This window comes from Arvicanthis niloticus, chromosome 18, assembly GCF_011762505.2.
Source record: "Arvicanthis niloticus isolate mArvNil1 chromosome 18, mArvNil1.pat.X, whole genome shotgun sequence".
Taxonomy (NCBI): Eukaryota; Metazoa; Chordata; class Mammalia; order Rodentia; family Muridae; genus Arvicanthis; species Arvicanthis niloticus.
In genome coordinates, this window is record NC_047675.1 from 54,799,900 (window position 1) to 54,820,910 (window position 21,011).

At 37.9% G+C, this 21,011-nt stretch overlaps 1 protein-coding gene across 4 annotated transcripts in view; it reads left to right on the forward strand.

The window, feature by feature from the left end:
• The window catches only part of LOC117723360 (coiled-coil domain-containing protein 7A-like), an 86,983-nt gene that overhangs the window by 62,511 nt on the left and 3,461 nt on the right, over positions 1–21,011 (forward strand). For all 4 annotated transcript variants that reach the window (XM_076916075.1, XM_076916076.1, XM_034522934.2 and 1 more), the window contains 3 exons: positions 10,799–10,872; positions 17,198–17,252; positions 19,231–19,344. In XM_076916075.1, the coding sequence (XP_076772190.1) occupies positions 10,799–10,872; positions 17,198–17,252; positions 19,231–19,344 (243 nt within the window). The remainder of the gene's footprint in view (positions 1–10,798; positions 10,873–17,197; positions 17,253–19,230; positions 19,345–21,011) is intronic.

Genomic DNA, 21,011 nt, shown 5'->3' on the forward strand with positions numbered 1-21,011 from the left:
CTGTCTAGGCAGATATAATCAGTCGACTATTCTGCAAGTGTGTCCTTTTCTGGACAGTAATTTGTCTGTAGATGGAAAGAGGCAATTCTTGTCTAGTGGCTGTCTCACCACAACTGGAGTAACTCCAAAGATGCTCAATTTCTTCTTAGAATTCAATACAGGAAGCTGTCAGGAGCAGACAGGTCTCTAATCAAAATGAACATTAATACAGAAATGTTTGTCACGTTAATTCTGTGGCCTTCTGACATTTTGAAAACCAACTATCCAAGTAAGGTAATCTTGACTGTTGTCTGTTAACTCCACTCAGTTATTTCTAAATAAAACATAGAAAACACCCTAACAATAAGCTCCAAGCCATGAATTTGCTATAGTCCCTTAACTTACAGGCTAACCATCTCAAATCTGTTAAAAAAGTTAAAGAAGGACTGGGTCTAAGCCTTGTATTCCTAAATGTGTTATGCTGGTACAATGCCTATGAGAGTAACAATATTCATCTCACTTTTATATCAATAAGAAGCTCATACCAATGAAAACCTTAAAATTTGTAATCAAAGTAAATTGGTGCCATTTAAGAAATTATATCTTCATCTTGATAATAATTGTACAGATTTCTACTCAATAGGTTATGGCTATGCAATAAACCCTAGCTAATCCTCTCTATTCCCACAAAACCACTACTTTTCCCTAGAAAGACAGCTCAACATTTACCACCTTAGTCCCCAAGCCTAGGGAATAGGGGCACTGACTCTTCATTAGCTTCTTCAAGCTGATTATGGGCGTTGAGATATTAAAAGAGGAGTGGGGGGAAGAGTAAATTGATAAGCCTCTGATGCTGTGTCTTCACTGCATCCAGATGGAATTCCAGGACCTCAGAGGTTTGAGCAGGTCTGCCCAGCTTGCTTGATAAGTAGATACACCAAGGCTGATTATTCTGCAATATACAATTCTCAAAACAAAGTTTAGTATCAACATAATTTTTTTAAGAGGGCTGACATTTTATTAAGAATGTTGGTTCTAACCACTTTTCTTTTTTTTCCCCCTCTTTTATTGGATATAATATTTACATTTCAAATTTTATCCCCTTACCGCATTCCCCCCACCACCAGGAACCCCTTATACCATCCCCCCTCCTCCTGCTTCTATGAGGATGTGCACCCCCTACCTTCACTCCCCCTCTCCACCCTCGGATTCCCCCCCCCCACTCAGTGTTCAGCCTTCATGGGACCAAAGATTTCCTCTCCCACCTATGCCCAACAAGGCCATCCTCCCCTACATATACAGCTGGAGTCATGTGTCCCTCCATATGTGCTCCTAGGCTGGTGGTTTTAGACCCTGGGGAGCTCTGGCTGGTTGGTATTGTTGCTCTCCTCATGGGGCCACCAACCCTTTCCGGCTCCTTCAGTTTACTCTCTAACTTCTCCATTGGGAACCTTTGATCAGATTAATGGTTAGCTGGGAGTATCTGCCTCTGGGTATGTCAGACTCTGGGGGACCTCTAAGGAGACAGCTATATCAGGCTGCTGTCAGCTTTCCCTTCCTGCCATCCTTATCAGCGTCTATTTTTGGTGACTGCACCTGGAATGAATACCCAGGTGGAATGGTCTCCATACAACCTCTCCTTCAGATTCTGTCCCACACTTTGTCTCCATATTTGCTCTCTTGAGTGTTTAGTTACTCCTTCTAAGAAAGACCTAGGCATCCTCACTTGTTCTTTCTTCTTCATGAGCTTCATGTGGTCTGTTAGTTGAATCTTTGTTGTTTCAAACTTTTGGGCTAATCTCCGCTTATCAGTGAGTAAATACCATGTGTGCTCTTTTGTGATTGGGTTACCTCACTCAGGATGATATTTTCTAGTTCCATCCATTTACCTAAGAATTTCATGAATTCATTATTTTTAATAGCTGAGTAATATTCCATTGTGTAAATGTACCACATTTTTTGTATCCATTCCTCTGTTGAAGGATATCTGGGTTCTTTCCAGCTTCTGGCTATTATAAATAAGGCTGCTATGAACATAGTGAAGCATATGTCTTTGTTATAAGTTGGGGCATTTTCTGGGTATATGCCCAGGAGTGGTATAGCTGGGTCCTCAGGTAGTGCTATGTCCAGTTTTCTGAGGAACCACCAGACTGACTTCCAGAGTGGTTATACCAGCTTGCAACCCCACCAACAATGAAGGAGTGTTCCTCTTTCTTCACATCCTCGACAGCATCTACTATCACCTGAAATTTTGATCTTAGCCATTCTGACTGATGTCAGGTGGTATATCAGTGTTGTTTTGATTTGCATTTCCCTGATGACTAAGGATGTTGAGCATTTCTTAAGGTGCTTCTCGGCAATTCGTGTTTTCTCAGTTGAGAATTCTTTGTTCAGCTCTGTTCCCCATTTTTAATGGGGTTATTTTGTTGTTTGGCGTCTAATTTCTTGAGTTCTTTGTATATATTCGATATTAGCCCTCTATCGGATCTAGGATTGGTAATGATCTTTTCCCAATCTGTTGGTTGCCATTTTGTCTTGTTGACAGTGTCCTTTGCCTTACAGAAGCTTTGCAATTTGATGAGGTCCCATTTCTTGATCTTAGAGCATAAGCCATTGGTGTTCCGTTCAGGAACTTTTCTCCTGTGCCTAGGTATTCGAGGGTCTTCCCCAACTTCTCTTCTATTAGTTTCAGTGTATCTGGCTTTATGTGAAGGTCCTTTATCCACTTGGAGTTGAGCTTTGTACAAGGGGATAAGAATGGATTAATTTGTATTCTTCTACGTGTTGACCTCCAGTTGAGCCAGCACCACTTGTTGAAAATGCTGACCTTTTTCCACTGGATGGTTTTAGCTCCCTTGTCAAAGATCAAGTGACCATAGGTGTGTGGGTTCATTTCTGAGTCTTCAATTCTATTCTATTAATCTTCCTGCCTGTCTCTGTACCAATACCATGCAGTTTTTATCACTACTGCTCTGTAGTACAGTCTGAGGTCAGGGATGGTGATTCCCCCAGAAGTTCTTTTATTGTTGAGAATAGTTCTCACTATCCTAGGTTTTTTGTTATTCCAAATGAATTTGTAAATTGCTCTTTCTATCTCTATGAAGAATTGATTTGGAATTTTGATGGGGATTGCATTGAACCTGTAGATTGCTTTTGGCAAGATGGCCATTTTTACTAACTTAATCCTGCCAATCCAGGAGCATGAGAGATCTTTCCATCTTCTGAGATCTTCTTCTACTTCTTTCTTCAGAGACTTGAAGTTCTTGTCATAAAGATCTTTCACTTGCTTGGTTAGAGTCACACCAAGATATTTTATTTTATTTGTGGCTATTGTGAAGGGTGTCATTTCCCTAATTTCTTTCTCAGCCTGTTTATCCTTTGAGTAGAGGAAGGCTACTGTTTGTTTGAGTTGATTTTATATCCAGCCACATTGCTAAAGTTGTTTATCAGGTTTAGGAGTTCTCTGGGGGAAGTTATAGAGTCATTTAAGTATACTATCATATTATCTGCAAATAGTGAAATTTTGACTACTTCCTTTCCTATTTGTATCCCTTTGACTTCCTTTTGTTGTCTAATTGCTCTAGCTAGGACTTCCAGTACTATATTGAATAGGTAAGGTGAGAGTGAGCAGCCTTGTCTAGTCCCTGATCTTAGTGGGATTTCTTCAAGTTTCTCTCCATTTAGTTTGATGTTGGCTACTGGCTTGCTGTATATTGCTTTTACTATGTTTAGGTATGGGCCTTGAATTCCTGATCTTTCCAAGACTTTTAGCATGAAGGGATGTGGAATTTTGTCAAATACTTTCTCAGCATCTAGTGAGATGACCATGTGTTTTTTTTCTTTGAGTTTATTTATGTAGCGGATTACATTGATGGATTTCCGAATATTGAACCATCTCTGCATTCCTGGGATAAAGCCTACTTGATCTTGATGGATAATTGTTTTGGTGTGTTGTTGGATTCGGTTTGTGAAAATTTTATTGAGTATTTTTGTATCAATATTCATAAGAGAGATTGGTCTGTAGTTCTCTTTCTTTGTTGGGTCTTTCTGTGGTTTAGGTATAAGCGTAATTGTAGCTTCATAGAATGAATTGGGTAGTGTTCCTTTTGTTTCTATTCGATGGAATAGCTTGAAGAGAATTGATATTAGGTCTTCCTTGAAGGTCTGATAGAATTCTGCACTGAAACCATCTGGCCCCGGACATTTTTTGGCGGGGAGATTTTTAATGACTGCTTCTATTTCTTTAGGAGTTATGGGACTGTTTGGATGGTTTATCTGCTCCTCGTTTAACTTTGGTACCTGGTATCTATTTAGAAAATTGTCCATTTCACCCTGATTTTCCAATTTTGTTGAGTATAGGCCTTTGTAGTAGGATCTGATGATTTTTTTAATTTCCTCTATTTCTGTTGTTATGCCACCCTTTTCAGTTCTGATATTATTAATTTGAGTACTGTCTCTGCGCCCTTTGGTTAGTCTGGCTAAGGGTTTGTCTATCTTGTTGATTTTCTCAAAGAACCAGCTCCTGGTTTTGTTAATATTTTGTATAGTTCTTTTTGTTTCAGTTTGGCTGATTTCAGCCCTGAGTTTGATTATTTCCTGCCATCTACTCCTCTTGGGTATATTAGCTTCTTTTTGTTCTAAAGCTTTCAGGTGTGCTGTCAAGTTGTTAATGTATGCTCTTTCCATTTTCTTTCTGTGGGCACTTAGAGCTATGATTTTTCCTCTTAGTACTGCTTTCAGGGAGTCCCACAAGTTTTGATATGATGTGTCCTCATTTTCATTTAATTCTAAAAAGTCTTTCATTTCTTTCTTTATTTCTTCCTTGACCAAGTTATCATTGAGTAGAGCATTGTTCAGTTTCCAAGTGTATGTGGGCTTTCCATTGTTTTTGTCCATGTCAAAGACGAGTCTTAGTCCATGGTGGTCTGATAGGGTGGAAGGGATTATTTCAATCTTTTTGTATCTATTGAGGGCTGTTTTGTGACCAATTATATGGTCTGTTTTGGAGAAAGTACCATGAGGTGCTGAGAAGAAGGTATATTCTTTTGTTTTAGGATGAAATGTTCTATAGATGTCAGTTAAGTTCAATTGGTTCATAACTTCTGTTAGTTTCATTGTGTCTCAGTTTAGTTTCTGTTTCCATGATCTGTCCATAGCTGAGAGTGGGGTATTGAAGTCTCCCACTATTATTGTGTATGGTGCAATGTATGCTTTAAGCTTTAGTAACGTTTCTTTTATGTATGTGGGTGCCCTTGCATTTGGGGCGTAGATGTTGAGAATTACGAGTTCCTCTTGGTACATTTTTCCTTTGATGAATATAAAGTGTCTTTCTTTATCTTTTTTGATTACTTTTGGTTGAAAAACAATTTTATTTGATATTAGAATCGCTACTCCCTCTTGTTTCTTGGGACCATTTGCTTGGAAGATTGTTTTCCAACCTTTTACTCTGAGGTAGTGTCTGTCTTTTTCACAAAGGTGCATTTTCTGTATGTAGCAAAATGTTAGGTCCTGTTTACGTATCCAGTCTGATAGTCTATGTCTTTTTATTGGAGAATTGAGTCTATTGATATTAAGAGATGTTAAGGAAAAATGAATGTTGTTTCCTGTTATTTTTGTTATTGGCAGTGGAGTTATGTTTGTATAGCTACCTTCTTTTAGGGTTGTTGGAAGATTACTTTCTTGCTTTTTCTAGGTTGTAGTTTCCCTCCTTGTGTTGGAGTTTTCCACCAATCATCCTTTGAAGTGCTGGATTTGTGGTGAGATACTGTGTAAATTTGGATTTGTCATGGAATATTTTGGTTTCTCCATCAATACTGATTGAGAGTTTTGCTGGGGATAGTAGTCTGGGCTGGCATTTGTGTTTTCTTAGGGTCTGTATGATATTGGTCCAGGATCTTCTGGCTTTTATGGTCTCTGGTGAGACGTCTGGTGTAATTCTTATAGGTCTGCCTTTATATGTTACTTTACCTTTTTCCCTTACTGCTTTTAATATTTTTTCTTTGTTTTGTACATTTGATGTTTTGATTATTATGTGGTAGGAAGTATTTCTTTTCTGGTCTAAACTATTTGGAGTTCTGTAGGCTTCTTGTATATTTATGGTCATCTCTTGCTTTAGGTTAGGGAAGTTTTCCTCTATAATTTTGTTGAGGATATTTACTGGTCCTTTAAGTTGGGAGTCTTCCCCCTCATCTATACCTATTATCCTTAGGTTTGGCCTTCTCATTGTGTCATGGATTTTCTGTATATTTTGGGTTAGTAGCTTTTTGTATTTTGCATTTTCTTTGACAGTTGTGTCAATGTTTTCCATGGTATCTTCTGCACATGAGATTCTCTCTTCCATCTCTTGTATTCTGTTGGTGATACTTGTGTCTATGACTCCTGATCTTTTTTTTTTTTTAGGTTTTCTATCTCCAGGGTAGTCTTCCTTTGTGATTTCTTTATTGTTTCTACTTCCATTTTTAGATCCTGGATGGTTTTGTTTAATTCCTTCTCCTGTTTGGTTATGTTTTCTTGCAATTCCTTAAGAGATTTTTGTTTCCTCTTTAAGGGTTTCTATCTGTCTACCAGTGTTCTCCTTAAGTTCTTTGAGAGTGTTATTTATCTCTTTCTTAAAGTCCTCTATCATCGTCATGAGAAGTGATTTTAATTCTGAATCCTGCTTTTCTGGTGTAATGGAGTGTTCAGGGCTTCTTGCTATGATGGGGGAACTGGGTTCTGATGATGCCATGTAACTTTGGATTCTGTTGCTTACGTTCTTGCACTTGCCTTTCACCATCTGGTTAACTCTAGTGCTGCCTGTACTTGCTGTCTCTGACTGAAGCCTGCCTTTCCAGTTATCTTGCTTGTGTCTGATCTCCTCGGGGTCCAGATGTCTCTGTGATCTTCTCCAGCTGCACTGAGTACAGTGGTATCTCTAGGATGCCTCAGGATATGGTGCCTCCAAGGTAGCAGTCCAGCTAGGTGTCTGCTGTTCTTGGTGCAGTGTCTCCTCTAGGATGTCTCAGGATAAGGTGCCCACTGATCTGAGTGCAGTGTCTCCTCTAGGATATCTCAGGATATGTTGTCTGACACTCTGAGTTCAGTTGTTCCTCTGTGGCTCTGGGTTTAGTGGACCTTCCAGAATGTCTTGGGCGGAATCCGGGGTCCACACAACAGCAGACTGGGCAGAGGTCTGGTCCAGGCCTCAGATCCGGGAGAGGGGTGGAAGGGGAGTGCTAGTCCACTGGGGTGGGGTGTCGTTGGGGGGTGATGGTTGGGTATCCACTGGAATCTGAGCACTCCCAGCACCCAGCTATGGGCTTAGGGCAGTGTGTGGGTCTTCCTACCTATGCTGGTTGTGGGATCCGTGGAGCCTCCAGGATGTCTCGGGCAGAATCCGGGGTCCACACAACAGCAGACCAAGCAGAGGTCTGGTCCAGGCTTTTTTATTAAAAAGAAAACAAGTGTCCATAGGTGAGTGGATTGATTTCATTGATTAATGTAACCTCTTTTATGCTAACACTATGCAGTTTTTATTGCCATAGTTCTGTAGGAGAGCTTCAAATCAGGGATGGTGAGTTAAATCTGGAAGTTCTTTTATTTTTCAAAATTGTTTTAGCTATCCTGATTTTTTTTGTTGTTTTTACATATGAAATTGAGTCTTTTCCTTTCAATGTCACAAAGAATTGTGTTAAAATTTTGATGGGAATTGCATTGAATCTGTAGATGGCTTTTGGTAGGATGAACATTTTCACTATATTAATCCTACCAATTCATGAGCACAGACGATCTTTTCATCTTCTGATATCTTCTCAATTTCATGAAAGGCATTTACATGGCAAATATTTAACTTTGTAAATTTGTTAGTGAATGAGAGAGTCAAAGTTTTTGTCTCCCCTCCAACTCTTGAATCTGAAGACTGAACCCAAGGCCTTGCAATTGTTAGGCAAAAATCTACCACTACACTAAATCCACAAACCCCTAGCATTTTAAATGTATTTTATGTTCTTTATAACTAGTTAATTATACCAACTATAATTATAATTAGTTAACTATACTAACTAGTGTGAGTAGAATTAAGTTCAGTACCAATAATATAAGAAAATCTGCCTCCCTTTATGTTTTCTCTTCTTACCATTTTACTCATGTTATAAATCCAAACTACAGGCAAGAGTCAGGTAAAAGTAAATTGTTATGAGTCAGTTAAATCATTATATGTATAGTTGAAAGAAAACATCCTTCTTTGTTTTTGTTTTGAGATATTTTTCTTATACTGTACTGAGGGCTAGCCAAGAACTCACTTCAACCCACCTGCCTTAATCTCCCAAGTGCTGGAATATCATACATGGAACACTCTTGAACTTGATATTTCTTTGATACTGGAGGAGAAAGCAGAAATTATTTTCTCTTAATAACCTATCATTATCAAGTATTTACTGGTCTACACTATGTATGAGTTTCATAGGAAGCATCTTCAAAAGCACACTAGATTATTTGGGGGATATAATAGTTCTCATTAAACTTCATTACTATATTTCCATATTTCTGCATTTTTATCACTGTTGTTCTTGTTTTGACACAGTGTCTTCTGTATTCAGCCTGGTCATAAACTTACTGTGTGGTTGAAAATGATTATAAATCTCTGATTGTCATGTCTTCACATCCTAAGTGCTGGGTTTATAGATCTGCACCACTATTTCTGTTTGTTTGGTTTTTTTAAAACAAGGTTCCTTTGTGTAGCCATAGCTGTCCTGGGACTTGCTCTGCAGACCAGACTGCCTTTGAACTCACAGAGATCTTCCTGCCTCTGCCTCCCAAGTGCTGGGATTAAAGGTGTGAACTACCACCTCCACCTGGCTTTAGCTTTTTATTTTCAAGGAATTATTTCACCTTATGTTTAACTTGTGATAAATTTACCACTACAGTACATTTCATAAATTGAGATTTTTTAATATAAAATAATCATATATTACCTTTGTCTTTATTATCTATATTCTTTATAATTGTTAAAATTATCTCTCTACATTCATATATAAAGCAATCTGGTTCTGTAGAGTTGTTCAAGAATATTTTGTGCAGGCATGGTGATATATATACCTACAATTTTACCATTTGAGAAGCTGAGGTAGGAGGATCATAAGCTTTTATACAATGTAGATCACTTAGAACCTTTTTCAGAAAGGCTTTAAAACATGTTCAGTTATACTATAATGGTGGTTTTAGATACAAATTTCTTCCAACTGTTAGATGGAGGTAGCATATTCTTGGACAGATCATGCCAAGCCAGCACAGATCTCATGTGAGAGGCTTTTATTGACAGAGGCCCCTCTAAATGGGGTGAGGGGAAGAAATGAGGAAAAGAGAGTAAGCTATGGGTTGGGGGTCCATGTCTTTTATCTGGACCCTGACATAGGTAACACAGGTGACCCAGCTAACACAGGTGATACAGGTAGCACAAATAACACATAAGCAGGAGTTGTGGGATGTGTGACATGGCAACGGATGCAAGAGGGTCATTGTCATAGTTGCTGGGTTCAGAAGCTGTCTGTAAAGAGCTTCTGGCTGTCCATGGACAGTTCTAATGCTAACACCAACTATGTTACACAATTTGAGTGTAATTTGAACTTTACTTCTCTATTTGTGTTATTACATTGGAACAAACACAAGTTGAAGGTAGTTTTGCCAGTGTCTTAGTTAAGGTTTTCTTGCTATGAAGAGACACGATAACCACAGCAACTCCTACAAAGAAAAACATTTTAATTGGGACTGGCTTTAGTCCATTATCGTCATGGTGGAAAGCATGGTAGCACATAGGCAGACATTGCACTGGAGAAGGAACTGAGAGATCTACATCTGGATCTGCAAGCAGCAGAAGAAGATTGTGTGCCATATTGGGCATAGTTTAACCTTAGGAGACCTCAAAACTCATCCTCACAACAGCACATTTTCCCCAACAAGGCCACACCTCCTAATAGTGCCACTTTCTATGGGCCAAGCATTCAAGAACATGAGTATTCTGGGGCTATAACTATTCATACCATTATAGCCAACTCAATGATTCTCAACATACAGAGTCTCACACAAGCCACACCGGTGTTTCAACTTTCTTTGTAGTTTTATATGAACCTGTTTTCACTTTAGTTTCAACATCTACATATGAGTTTTCTCACTTGTGTATTCAAAATCATTCACCTTAGTTTTTAAATGTAACACTTATGATATTTTTGTATGATGTCATCCTAATGAATTTCTGTACTTCTGAGTTGACTTTCAGGAGCCATAGACCACACCACAGCAAAACCGAAAAGCCATCAGAGGAAATTAATTATTTCAGTGTGTGAAATTACTCAAAATATATGTATAAAGAGGATAGAGAGAGATCATTAGTAAGTGCTCACTGCAGAAGTACAAGGAGCTGGACACAGATCACCAGAACCCACATAAAAAACAAACTGGTGCAGTGGTGCATCCAATAACCCCAGCACCGGGGAATAGAGATAGTCAGATCCTAAGGACTTTCTGGCCAACCAGTCTACCCAAAATGGTTAAGTTCATGTTAAATGAGAGACTCTGTTTCTAAAGGAAAGATGGAAAGTAATAGAGGAAAACCTCTGAGCTCTACACATGTGCATATGCAATCCCCCCCACACACACACACACACTTTTAAGTACAAACAGAAACAGCCTAGGTATATCAGTAATTTTGCTTTGGTTTGGTTCAGATAAATTCCCCTGAAACAGTAGAGTACTCTAAGGGTAAGGGGGAAATCTGAGCAGCATATATTGCCATGCACCTCTTATAACTTATGCTATCCTTATTTTGACATGTTCAAAATTTTAGAGACCAAAGTCTGCAGGCAAAGAAGAGCGAACTAAGAAGTCTGGAAAATCAGAAAAGAAAAAAGATTCAGAAAGGTGAAGCATGAAGATTTGTGATATTTTCCTTCCTCAAGTTATAAAAATGTACCTAAGTCACAGGTTTTTTAATAAAATTAACAAATATATAGTTTTGGATCATGCCAGGATATGATTGGGAAAAGTCAAAAAGGGAAAAACAAGGAACCATTACAGGATTAGAGGTGGTGAGTGAACTGTGAGAGGTAAGGGGTTCTACTATTACTACTTATTGTATTACATACAAACTACTTAAAATAGTCATTAAATCCCTATGGCTTAAGTGATAAACAAATTAACTTTTCTAAAGCCAACTTTTCAATGTTACACTTAAAATGTAAAGTGACTGAGATTTTGAAAGTGCATTTGTCATTTTTCTTCCCTGAACACTTTTTTTCTTTCAAGAACTTCTACAGCTGATAACTAACTTGCACAAAGTGGCAGGGTATAAAAGTAACCCAAACAAATCAGAATCCTTCCTTTATACAAATAATAAATAGGGAAACAACGGCTTTCACAATAGTCACAAATAATATGAAATATCTTGGTGTAACTCTAACCAAACAAGTGAAAGATCTACATGACAAGAACTTCAAATCTCTGAAGAAAGAAATCAAAGAAGACCTCAGAAAATGGAAAGTTCTCCCATGCTCATGGGTTGGTAGGATTAGCATAGTAAAAATGGCCATCCTACCAAAAGCAATCTACAAATTCAATGCAATCTCCATCAAAATTCTAACACAATTCTTCACAGACATGGAAAAAGCAATTCTTAATTTGTATAGAAAAACAAAAAACCCAGGATAACAAAAACAATTCTCAACACTAAAAGAACTTCTGGGGGAACCACCATCCCTGACCTCAAGCTGTACTACAGAGCAATAATGATAAAAACTGCATGGTACTGTTATGGTTAATAATCAATGGAATACAATTGAAGACCCAGAAATCAACCTACAACCTATGGACATTTGATCTTTGACAAAGGATACAAACCATACAATGGAAAAAAGAAAAATCTTCAATGAATGGTGCTGGTCTGACTGGCAGCCTGCACGTAGAAGAATGCAAATTGATTCATATATATCTCCTTGTAAAAAGCTGAAGTCCAAGTGGATTAAGGACTTCCACATAAAACCAGATACATTGAATCTATAAGAAGAGAAAGTGAAAAATAGCCTTGAACGCATTGGCACAGGGAAATATTTCCTGAATAGAACACTCTGTCTCAGGCTCTAAGATCAACAATAGATAAATGGGACCTCATGAAACTGCAAAGCTTCTGTGGGGAGCCAACAGAAGGCGGATACCATCCTTGCAGCCATCTTGAGCTATATACTCTGATAAGAGATTTGATTACAATAGCCTACAACAGCTGAGCACACTCTGATAACATCTTGCTTTAGATACCCAGGATCTTCCCTTGAGTGTGTGAGACTTAAAGCTGAGATTTAGAGCCAAGACTTAAGGGTATGACTTAGAGATCAGATTTAGAGACAAGGCCTAAGGGCATGACTTAAAGGTGTGACTTAGGGGTGTGGCTTAGAAGTGAGACATATAAAAGGCAAGAGGCAGACAGAAGAGTTCAGTACAACTTGGGACTAGGAATTAGGTTAGAGAGTACAACTTACAGTACAACTTGGAGTAGGAATTAGGCACTCAGAAGAGAACAAAGAATTAGGCATTAGGTATTAGGCACTTGGCACTTGGTGGAAGAACTTGGAATTAGACATTAGGCACTTAGTACTTGGAAGAAGTAACTTTGAACTTGGAGGCACTAGTGACTAGGAACTAGGGACTAGGAACTCAAGACTTGGGATTTGGAGAAAAGAAGAGAGACTGAAGAATAAACGGGATTGAATCACACTCTGTCTGGTCTCCATTCTTCGAGTCCGTCCTCTCTCTCTTGCTGAACCCTGACCCTCGGACTGGAGCAGCTTGGGGCAGTGCAACCTCTAACAGTTTAACCCCCAAGGCTTTTGGCAGTGCGGGTTCCAACACTGATAGAGCAATCCGAGACATTTTGGCCCCCAAGCGTGAGGTAGAGAGGTCTTCAACATTTTTGGCGCCCAATGTGGGGCAGCAATAACAAGAGACCCAGTGACAGACTTTGCTGGAAGAAGGATCCACCGAAAATTCAGAAGTAAAATGAAGGTGATCACCACAGGAATCTACCTCTTCGAGAAAGGTAAGTCATGTTAATGAAAATAGGGTAAGAAATAAGTCAGCCTGAACTCAACTCTCTGTTTTTGTTTTGTTGTTTGCTGCTCATGTGTGTTAATTGTCTGCTTTTGCTTCATTGCCTGAATGCTATCTTTCATGTTCAAAATAGAAAGAAACATATTTATCCAAAATTAGAATCTAAAATACAACCAAAGGTTGATGATGATTTGTCAGAGCCAGATTGTGCTGACTTAGAGGAAGAGGTAGCTGAACATTACAACCCTGAATGGCTCTCTTCCAGAAGACCCCCTCCCTATGCACCTCTGTCTCCAAATGTTCCCGAAATGGAGATGGTGGTTATAGATCCCATAAGGGGGTTACAGGAAAACATATCTGTTCTTAAACAACTCTTAAATAGAGTTAGAAAAAGAGTATCAGGACTTAATTAATCAGCTACAAAAATTAAGGGCAGGGAAGATGTCTCGAGAGGTAAACTGTGAAAATCTCCCGGCTCCTTGTGTTTCTCAACCAGGAGTCCAAAGGCAGTCCCTATCACCTAGCTTAAGATTAGCCACAGATCATCCAGAGAAGGGAGACGCTGAGGCTTTTCCTGTATCAGAGACCAGAAACAATCAAGGGGTTGCTTTGAGACATTACACAGGATTTAATTTTCAAATTATTAAGGAATTTAAAAATGCAGTATCACAATATGGTGCCACTGCTCCCTTTACTCTTGTGATTTTAGAGTCTGCCGCAGAGGAGTGGCTGACTCCTAGTGATTGGAATACATTAGTGAGAGCAGTTCTTATTGGTGGTGACTATCTTATTTGGAAATCAAAGTATCATGAGAATTGTAAAGAAACAGCTAGGAGAAACATTCAGGCAGGCAATGGTTGGTCCTTTGATGCCTTAGTAGGAGAAGGGCAATTTGCTTCTAGTGATAACCAGATGCAATATGACCCAGGCTTATTCACTCAAATTCAAAATGCAGCCATGAAGGCTTGGCATAAACTCCTGGCAAAGAGAGACCCTGGTGCATCTTTAACAGCAGTCAGACAAGGACCTGATGAACGATTTTCTGATTTTGTTCATTGATTAATGACAACAGCAGGGAGGATTTTTGGTAATGCAGAGGCAGGAGTAGATTATGTGAAACAACTTTCATATGAAAATGCCAATCCTGCCTGCCAAGTGGCCATTAGACCATACAGGAAAAAGACAGATCTTACAGGGTATATCAGACTCTGTTCTGATATAGGTCCCCCTTTTTAAATTTTTTTCAAAAGCTTCTATAAGGCAAAGGGCACCGTCAATAGGACAAAATGACAAACTATAGATTGGGAAAAGCTCTTCACTAACCCTACATCCAGTGCAGAGCTAATATCCAAAATATACAAAGAATACAATAAGTTAGACTCCAAAAACCAAATAACCCAATTTAAAAATGGGGTACAGAGCTAAGCAGAGAATTCTAAACAGAGGAATCTCTAGTGGCTGAGAAACACTAAAAGAAATGTTCATTATCCTTAATCATCAGGGAAATGCAAATCAAAGCTACCCTGAGATTCTACCTTACACCAGTCAGAATGGCAAAGACCAAAAACTCAAGCAACAGTAAATGCTGGGCAAGGACATGGAGAAAGAGGAACACTCCTCTATTGCTAGTGGGATTGCAAATTAGTACAACCACTCTGGAAATCAATCTGGCAGTTTCTTAGAAAATTAGAAATAGCTCTACCTGAAGACCCAGCCATTTCACTCCTGGGAATATACCCAAAAGATTATCCATCATACTACAAGGACATGTGCTCTACTATGTTTATAACAACCTTATTTGTAATAGCCAGAAGCTGGAAACAACCCAAATGTCCCTCAACTGCAGAATGAATACAGAAAATGTGGTTCATTTACACAATGGAATACTATTCAACTATTAAAAATGAGGACATCATTAATTTTGCAGGCAAATGGATGGAACTAGAAAAAAAATCATCCTGAATAATGAGGTAACCCAGATCCCAAAGGACATGCATGGTATGTACTCACTGATACGTGAATATTAGCCAAAAGTTCAGAATACCCATAACACAACTCACAGACCTTAGGAAGCTTAAAGAGAAGGAAGAAGTGTGAATATCTGAATCTCACTTAGAAGGGGAACAAAATTATCATGGAAGGCAGGGGGAGGGAGGAACTTGGTTGGGAGTTGGGAAGGGGGAGGGGAAAGGAGTGACAGGATCAGGTAGGGGGAGAGACAGGAGGAACATCCAGATGGCCAAGAGAATGAATTGGAATATGCAGTAGTAGGGGCTAGGGGACAGGGAGAACCTCTAGAAAGTCCCAGAGACCTGGGATGTGAAAGGTTACCAGGACTCAATGGGGATGACATTAGCCAAAATGCCCAACAACGGGCAGATGAAACCGGAAGAGACCACCTCCAGACATGGCCCCCTTTTCGTGGAAAGGCGACATCCACCCATCTTCAAAATTTTTAATGCAGAATTGTTTCTGTCTAAAGGAAATGTAGGGACAAAATGGAGCAGAGTCTGAAAGAAGGCCACCCAATGACTGGCCAAAATTGGGATCCATCTCATGCACAAACACCAAATCCTGACACTATTACTGAGGCCATATTGTGCACACAGACAGGAGCCTGGACTGAGCTAACTATATGAAAGAGTTAGAGGAAGGACTGAATGAGCTGAAGGAGATTGTGACCCACATAGAAAGAACAACAGTGTCAACTAACTCAGACCCCTCAGAGCTTCCAAAGACTAAGCCAAAAACCAAGGAGCATGCGTGGGCTGGTTTGTGGTCCTGGGTACATATGTAGCAGAGGACTGCCTTATATGACCTCAGTGGGAGAGAATGGGCTTAATGGTCCAGGGGAGAGGAATGCTGATTGGGGTGAGGTGGGAATGGGTGGACAGGTGGGAGAGCACTCTCTCAGAGTCACGGGGAGGGAGGACCAGGAAGAGGGCAACTTTTGAAATATAAATAAATAAAATAATTTAATCTTTAAAAATCAAAATGAAATCTTGAAACAAATATATCAGAAAAAGGCTTGTGTTTACTCTTCCTTGCCAGTTAATGCTCTAAGCTTGCAGACTCCCTAAGTCAGTTCTCCAGAATTTATTCTTTTCCTACTGCAGGCTTTAATTATGTTTAGTTTTATATTAAAAAAGAATACCCATTTATGTCAATAAATTATTATAAAGTGGCTTTAATACCTAAACATAAGTATAAATTGATCATTGTAATTCAAATTTGCTTGGTATGTATTATTTAAAATAAAGTTTTGAAATGAGCCTATGAATTCAATGTTTCTAGAGAGCTTTAGTTTCTGGAAAGAATTTTATTAGATAAGAAATTTGTTCTTTGAAGAAAAAAAAGTGTTTAGGGAACAAAGATGACCAGTACACTTTCAAAAACTCAGTCACTTGACATTTTAATCATAGCACTGAAAATTTGGCTTGAGAAAAGTTATTCACTTGTTATTCACTTAGGCCATAGGAAGCTAATAACTACTTAAAGTAGTATTTATGCAATGCAATAAGTAGTAATAGTAGCAGCAGCAACAGTAGTAGTAAGTAATGTATGAGAGGCTGAGGAGTTGGCTTAGCAGGTAAAAGTGCTTGCTGAATAAGCCTGACAACCTGAGTTTGATCCCTGGATACCACATAAAAGTCAGATGCATTGTCTATAATCCCAGCACTCTAATGGGGAGATGGGAGACAGGAACAGGTCATGTATAGAATGCAATGGAAGAAACAAGAGACAATGTCTCAAACACAAGGTATAAGCAAAGAATTGCCTCTTTAGAAATTAAAAAAAAAAGGTTGCCTTCTGACCTTCAAGTATAAACTATGTCATGAGTTATCTCCCTCTCCCCCTCTCTCTATCTCCATCTCTCTGTCTCTCTGTCTCTCTGTCTCTCTGTCTCTCTGTCTCTCTGTCTCTCTGTCTCTCTCTCTCTCTCTCTCTCTTTGTGTGTGCACCAGTGTGCCTGTGTGCACATGTGCACGTGTGCACATGTGCACATGAGTTTTTCTTTTAAGATTTTAACTGGTCTGAAGTTTTTAGGAAAGCAAAGCACTGATGTGTTTTCAAATATCATAATTAAAAAAAAAAATATATATATATATATATATATATATATATATATATATATCTTTAATTACAGGAAGATGTCGCCAAGCAGAGAAGTTAAATCACTTGATGAAATGCATCAAATACAAGTAAGATATATCCACTCTGAGTCTATTTCTGTAATAATTCATTAAAAGTTATCTTTTGCATGCCACTTCTGATTTGAATTGTAAGTGGTCCACTTTGATGGGTCATCAGCCCTTTTGGAACTCTGCTGTCCTCTGAGGTGGCTGAGTCCCATCAGAAGCCTAACTATATTCTTGGCACTTTGCCATGCATTTCTTTTCCAGTTTCCAGGTCCCTGACTGGTAATTAGAGGTTTGTTTTTTGTCTTCATTGTTACTTGGTTTTGTTTTAGTAGATAGTGTTTCCTCTCATATTTCAATAAGAATAATATAGTTTTCTAATGTTTTCTTAAAACAATTGCTTTGTTAAACAAAATTTACAAGTGTTTTACACTTTAAAGATGTTTTTATATTTTTATTTGGCTAAAAAAATGGTGCCAGATCCCCTGGAGCTGGAGTCACAGTCAGTTGTGAGCTACCATGTGGATGCTGTAAATGTAAATACTGAGACTTTGGGAAAGGCATTCAGTACTCCTAACTAGTTAGTCATATCTCCAACATCCCCTAAATTTACAATCTTCAAGTTGTAAATTATGGTTTGAGTTGTCCTCAACCTTGATCTCTGGTTTGCAAGTTATAAGGGCCTAGGTTTTCTATCATGAATATTAGTGGCTCTGCATGGCTCAGGAAGAGCATGCTCTGGAACTGAAAGCCATGAAATTGGGAATCTTGCCCAGGTACATACACAATATAGATAGTATCAAATATTTTATATAAAGATATTTCATAAACTTCCCTGAAAGAGAAGAAACCCAGATAAGTAAATTGTGATTAAAAAACAAACATGCGCAATAAAACAGACTATATATATATATATATATATATATATATATAAAATCAACCTCATTGCTTATTAAATTTCACTTTAACAATAGATGCATCTCACCTACAGTTTTGTTAAAACTTAAGGAACAGATATATCTAATGCTTTGGATATAAGCCAAAGTATACAATCTTTCCCATATTTCTATTATATCAGCATGAATTGTTACTTTTTTGAAAAGAAATATTCAGTGAAAGTCTTGGGAAAATGTAACCATTTCATTTACCAAGTTTACTACTAAAAGTTTATCCTAAAGAAAAGAGTGCAAAAAAACCCTTCAATTAAAGTGTAATGAATTTTAATAGAAAAAGGTTTGAAATGAACAAAAGGTTCACTGGCAAAATATTTGAAAATTTAAAAATGTAACTTTATTAAATATATTGTTACCTATTTTGTGAATATATATTTTGGTTGTAAAAATATGACATTTTGAATGAAAAAAACATATTATATATGTCTAGCATAATGTAGTATATGTACCATCAAAATGTATTTCCATAAACATACCAGAGAATAAATTTAAATACTGAGTTATTTTGGTGGTTTTTTTTTTTTTTTGGTTCTTTGAGACAGGGTTTCTCTGTGTCCTGGCTGTCCTGGAACTCACTCAGTAGACCAGGCTGGCCTTGAACTCAGAAATCCGCCTGCCTTTGCCTCCCAAGTGCTGGGATTAAAGGCATGCGCCACCACTGCCCGGCTCTGAGTGATTTTTCTATGTGATGAGATTTTTTTTGGTTGGTTGGGGTTTTTTATATGAATTTTCTTTTTCAAGTTTTTTTTTAGTACAAATTCTGATGCTTGGTGTTGTAAATAACCCCCCCCCTTTTTTTTAAAGAAGTCTTTTTAGGGTGTCATGGCCTTGAAGATAGTAACTTGGGAAACTACTTGGGCTTTGTTTTACTAAGATAAAAGTGGAAAATGTTTTTTAATTTTTTCCAACATGCAAGTAGCTTTTATTAATTCTAATTATAAAGCTGTTGAATTATAGCAGATGGTTTAGCCTAACTTCATCAGGTCAGTTAGAGAGAATGTAGGTATTAGTGTGTGCAGATTTCTGGAGTATATGCTTTTTGGAGGGAGATGTAACTTAAACCTGACAAACTGATTTCTCACAATCAGGAAGGTGAAGAAGAGACGAGTAAAACAAAATCGGACCAGGTTAATGGTGAAGAGTCAAAAGATTCCTTACCAAAGAAGAGTGTCACCCAGTCTGGTGGACAAAGGAAGGATCAGGTGAGGGGAAAACTGACCAAAGCAGTCAGTGTATGATTCAAAAAAAAAATTGATATATTTCTTACTTTATTAGTATAAATTACTTTTTATTTAGAGTTTTGATTTTTATTCTTTAGATTTATGAATTCATTGTCATCTTAAATACCAACTATAAGTTAACAATTTTGGGTAATGATTTAAGCATTTGTTTGAGAACGGGAAGAAAATAAGGTTTTAAAAACTAAAGATATTTTGCTTAAAATAGATAAAATCCAATTTAAATGCAAAATTTTAGAGAAGAATCCTAAAGAATATTTTATTTTGTTCCTGTAGCACTATGGATTCAGAAGCTTTACTCCTCCCTAACCCAAAAATGCTTTCTTAAACGTTATTCCAGCTTTGTTGGGTCTGATCCTTTCCCAGGATCTGAGCCTCTTCTTTGATTAGCTCCCAGGTCTTTGTGCATACTCATGATGATATTCTCATTGTATACTAAAGTGTACTTCCACTGAAGTCACACAGGTTGTCTGTAAGTCAGTGGAAAGTACTATATATTCTATCGTGTCCGGGCTCTTCCTAGTTTGTTCCTTGTATTCATTTCCTCCCTATTTTCTAAAATTTTTCTAGTTACAAAAACAAATGAAGATTGGTTATTGTTTGCTGTATAATAAATTCCCAAAGAACTTCATGGCCCAGACAGCATACATGATTATCTCAGATTTGTGAGCTAGGATCTAGGTGTGCACACACCTGAAGGTTGTAACAGTACCAGGAAAATGTCATAGAAGGCTGTGCATAAAACACTTTCTTCATAACTTTACAAAAGCTGGAAAAACAACAATGAAGAGGCAAAGTCAGAGAGATATGAGACACACAGATATATGACATACTTGATCTTGGAAGTGACATGTCCTCAATCTTACCATATCCAATGCATTGAAAAAGCTTCATTTTCTAATGAATTGGTTATAGCAAGACTATACATGAGAAAGCAAAATCACTGGCATGAATAACAAGCTGAGAGCATGCTCATCAGTTGAAAGGCTACACGCTGAAAGCAGAGTGAGATTGTGAAAACTGCTAAACTGAGTACTAAATTTAGCAGTTTAGCTTACAATACTCAACAGGAGGAGTCATAAAAGATTAAGATTTTAGGTAAAGCAATAATGTGTAAGTCTGTAATTTTGTAGAAAATAAATGATGAGTTGCTAAGACAGGAGAATTATTCTCTTTTATTAAGCCATAGTTTAAAAGTAGTTTGTGTATATGGTAAACAAAGTTACTCCTGTTTCTGTTAATGTCATTTTCTTCTTATTCCAGTACTCTTGGCTGGTTGTGACACTGTTACTGTCCAGGTTAAATTTTGTGTCTGATCCAGGACATCAGTTCTTGAATCTTGATTTCACATAGATAACTTGTTATTGTCTGTGTCAGGAGATGAAAATATAAAACCAAACAGCAATAAAGAAAAAATATGGCATCTCTGCTGCTGAGTGCTAGCTTCTGTTATATAAGAACTCTATTGTGTGATCTCATCAGTATGATAGAAAAAAGAGTGGCTGGTTTGCAATATTGTTTAAATTAAGTAAGGGGCCAGGATTGCTGTTATTTCTGCCAGGAACTGAGCACAATTATCTGCCAATCCTTAATTAATAGGATGTAATAACACTTTAAAGAATGAGTGAGTA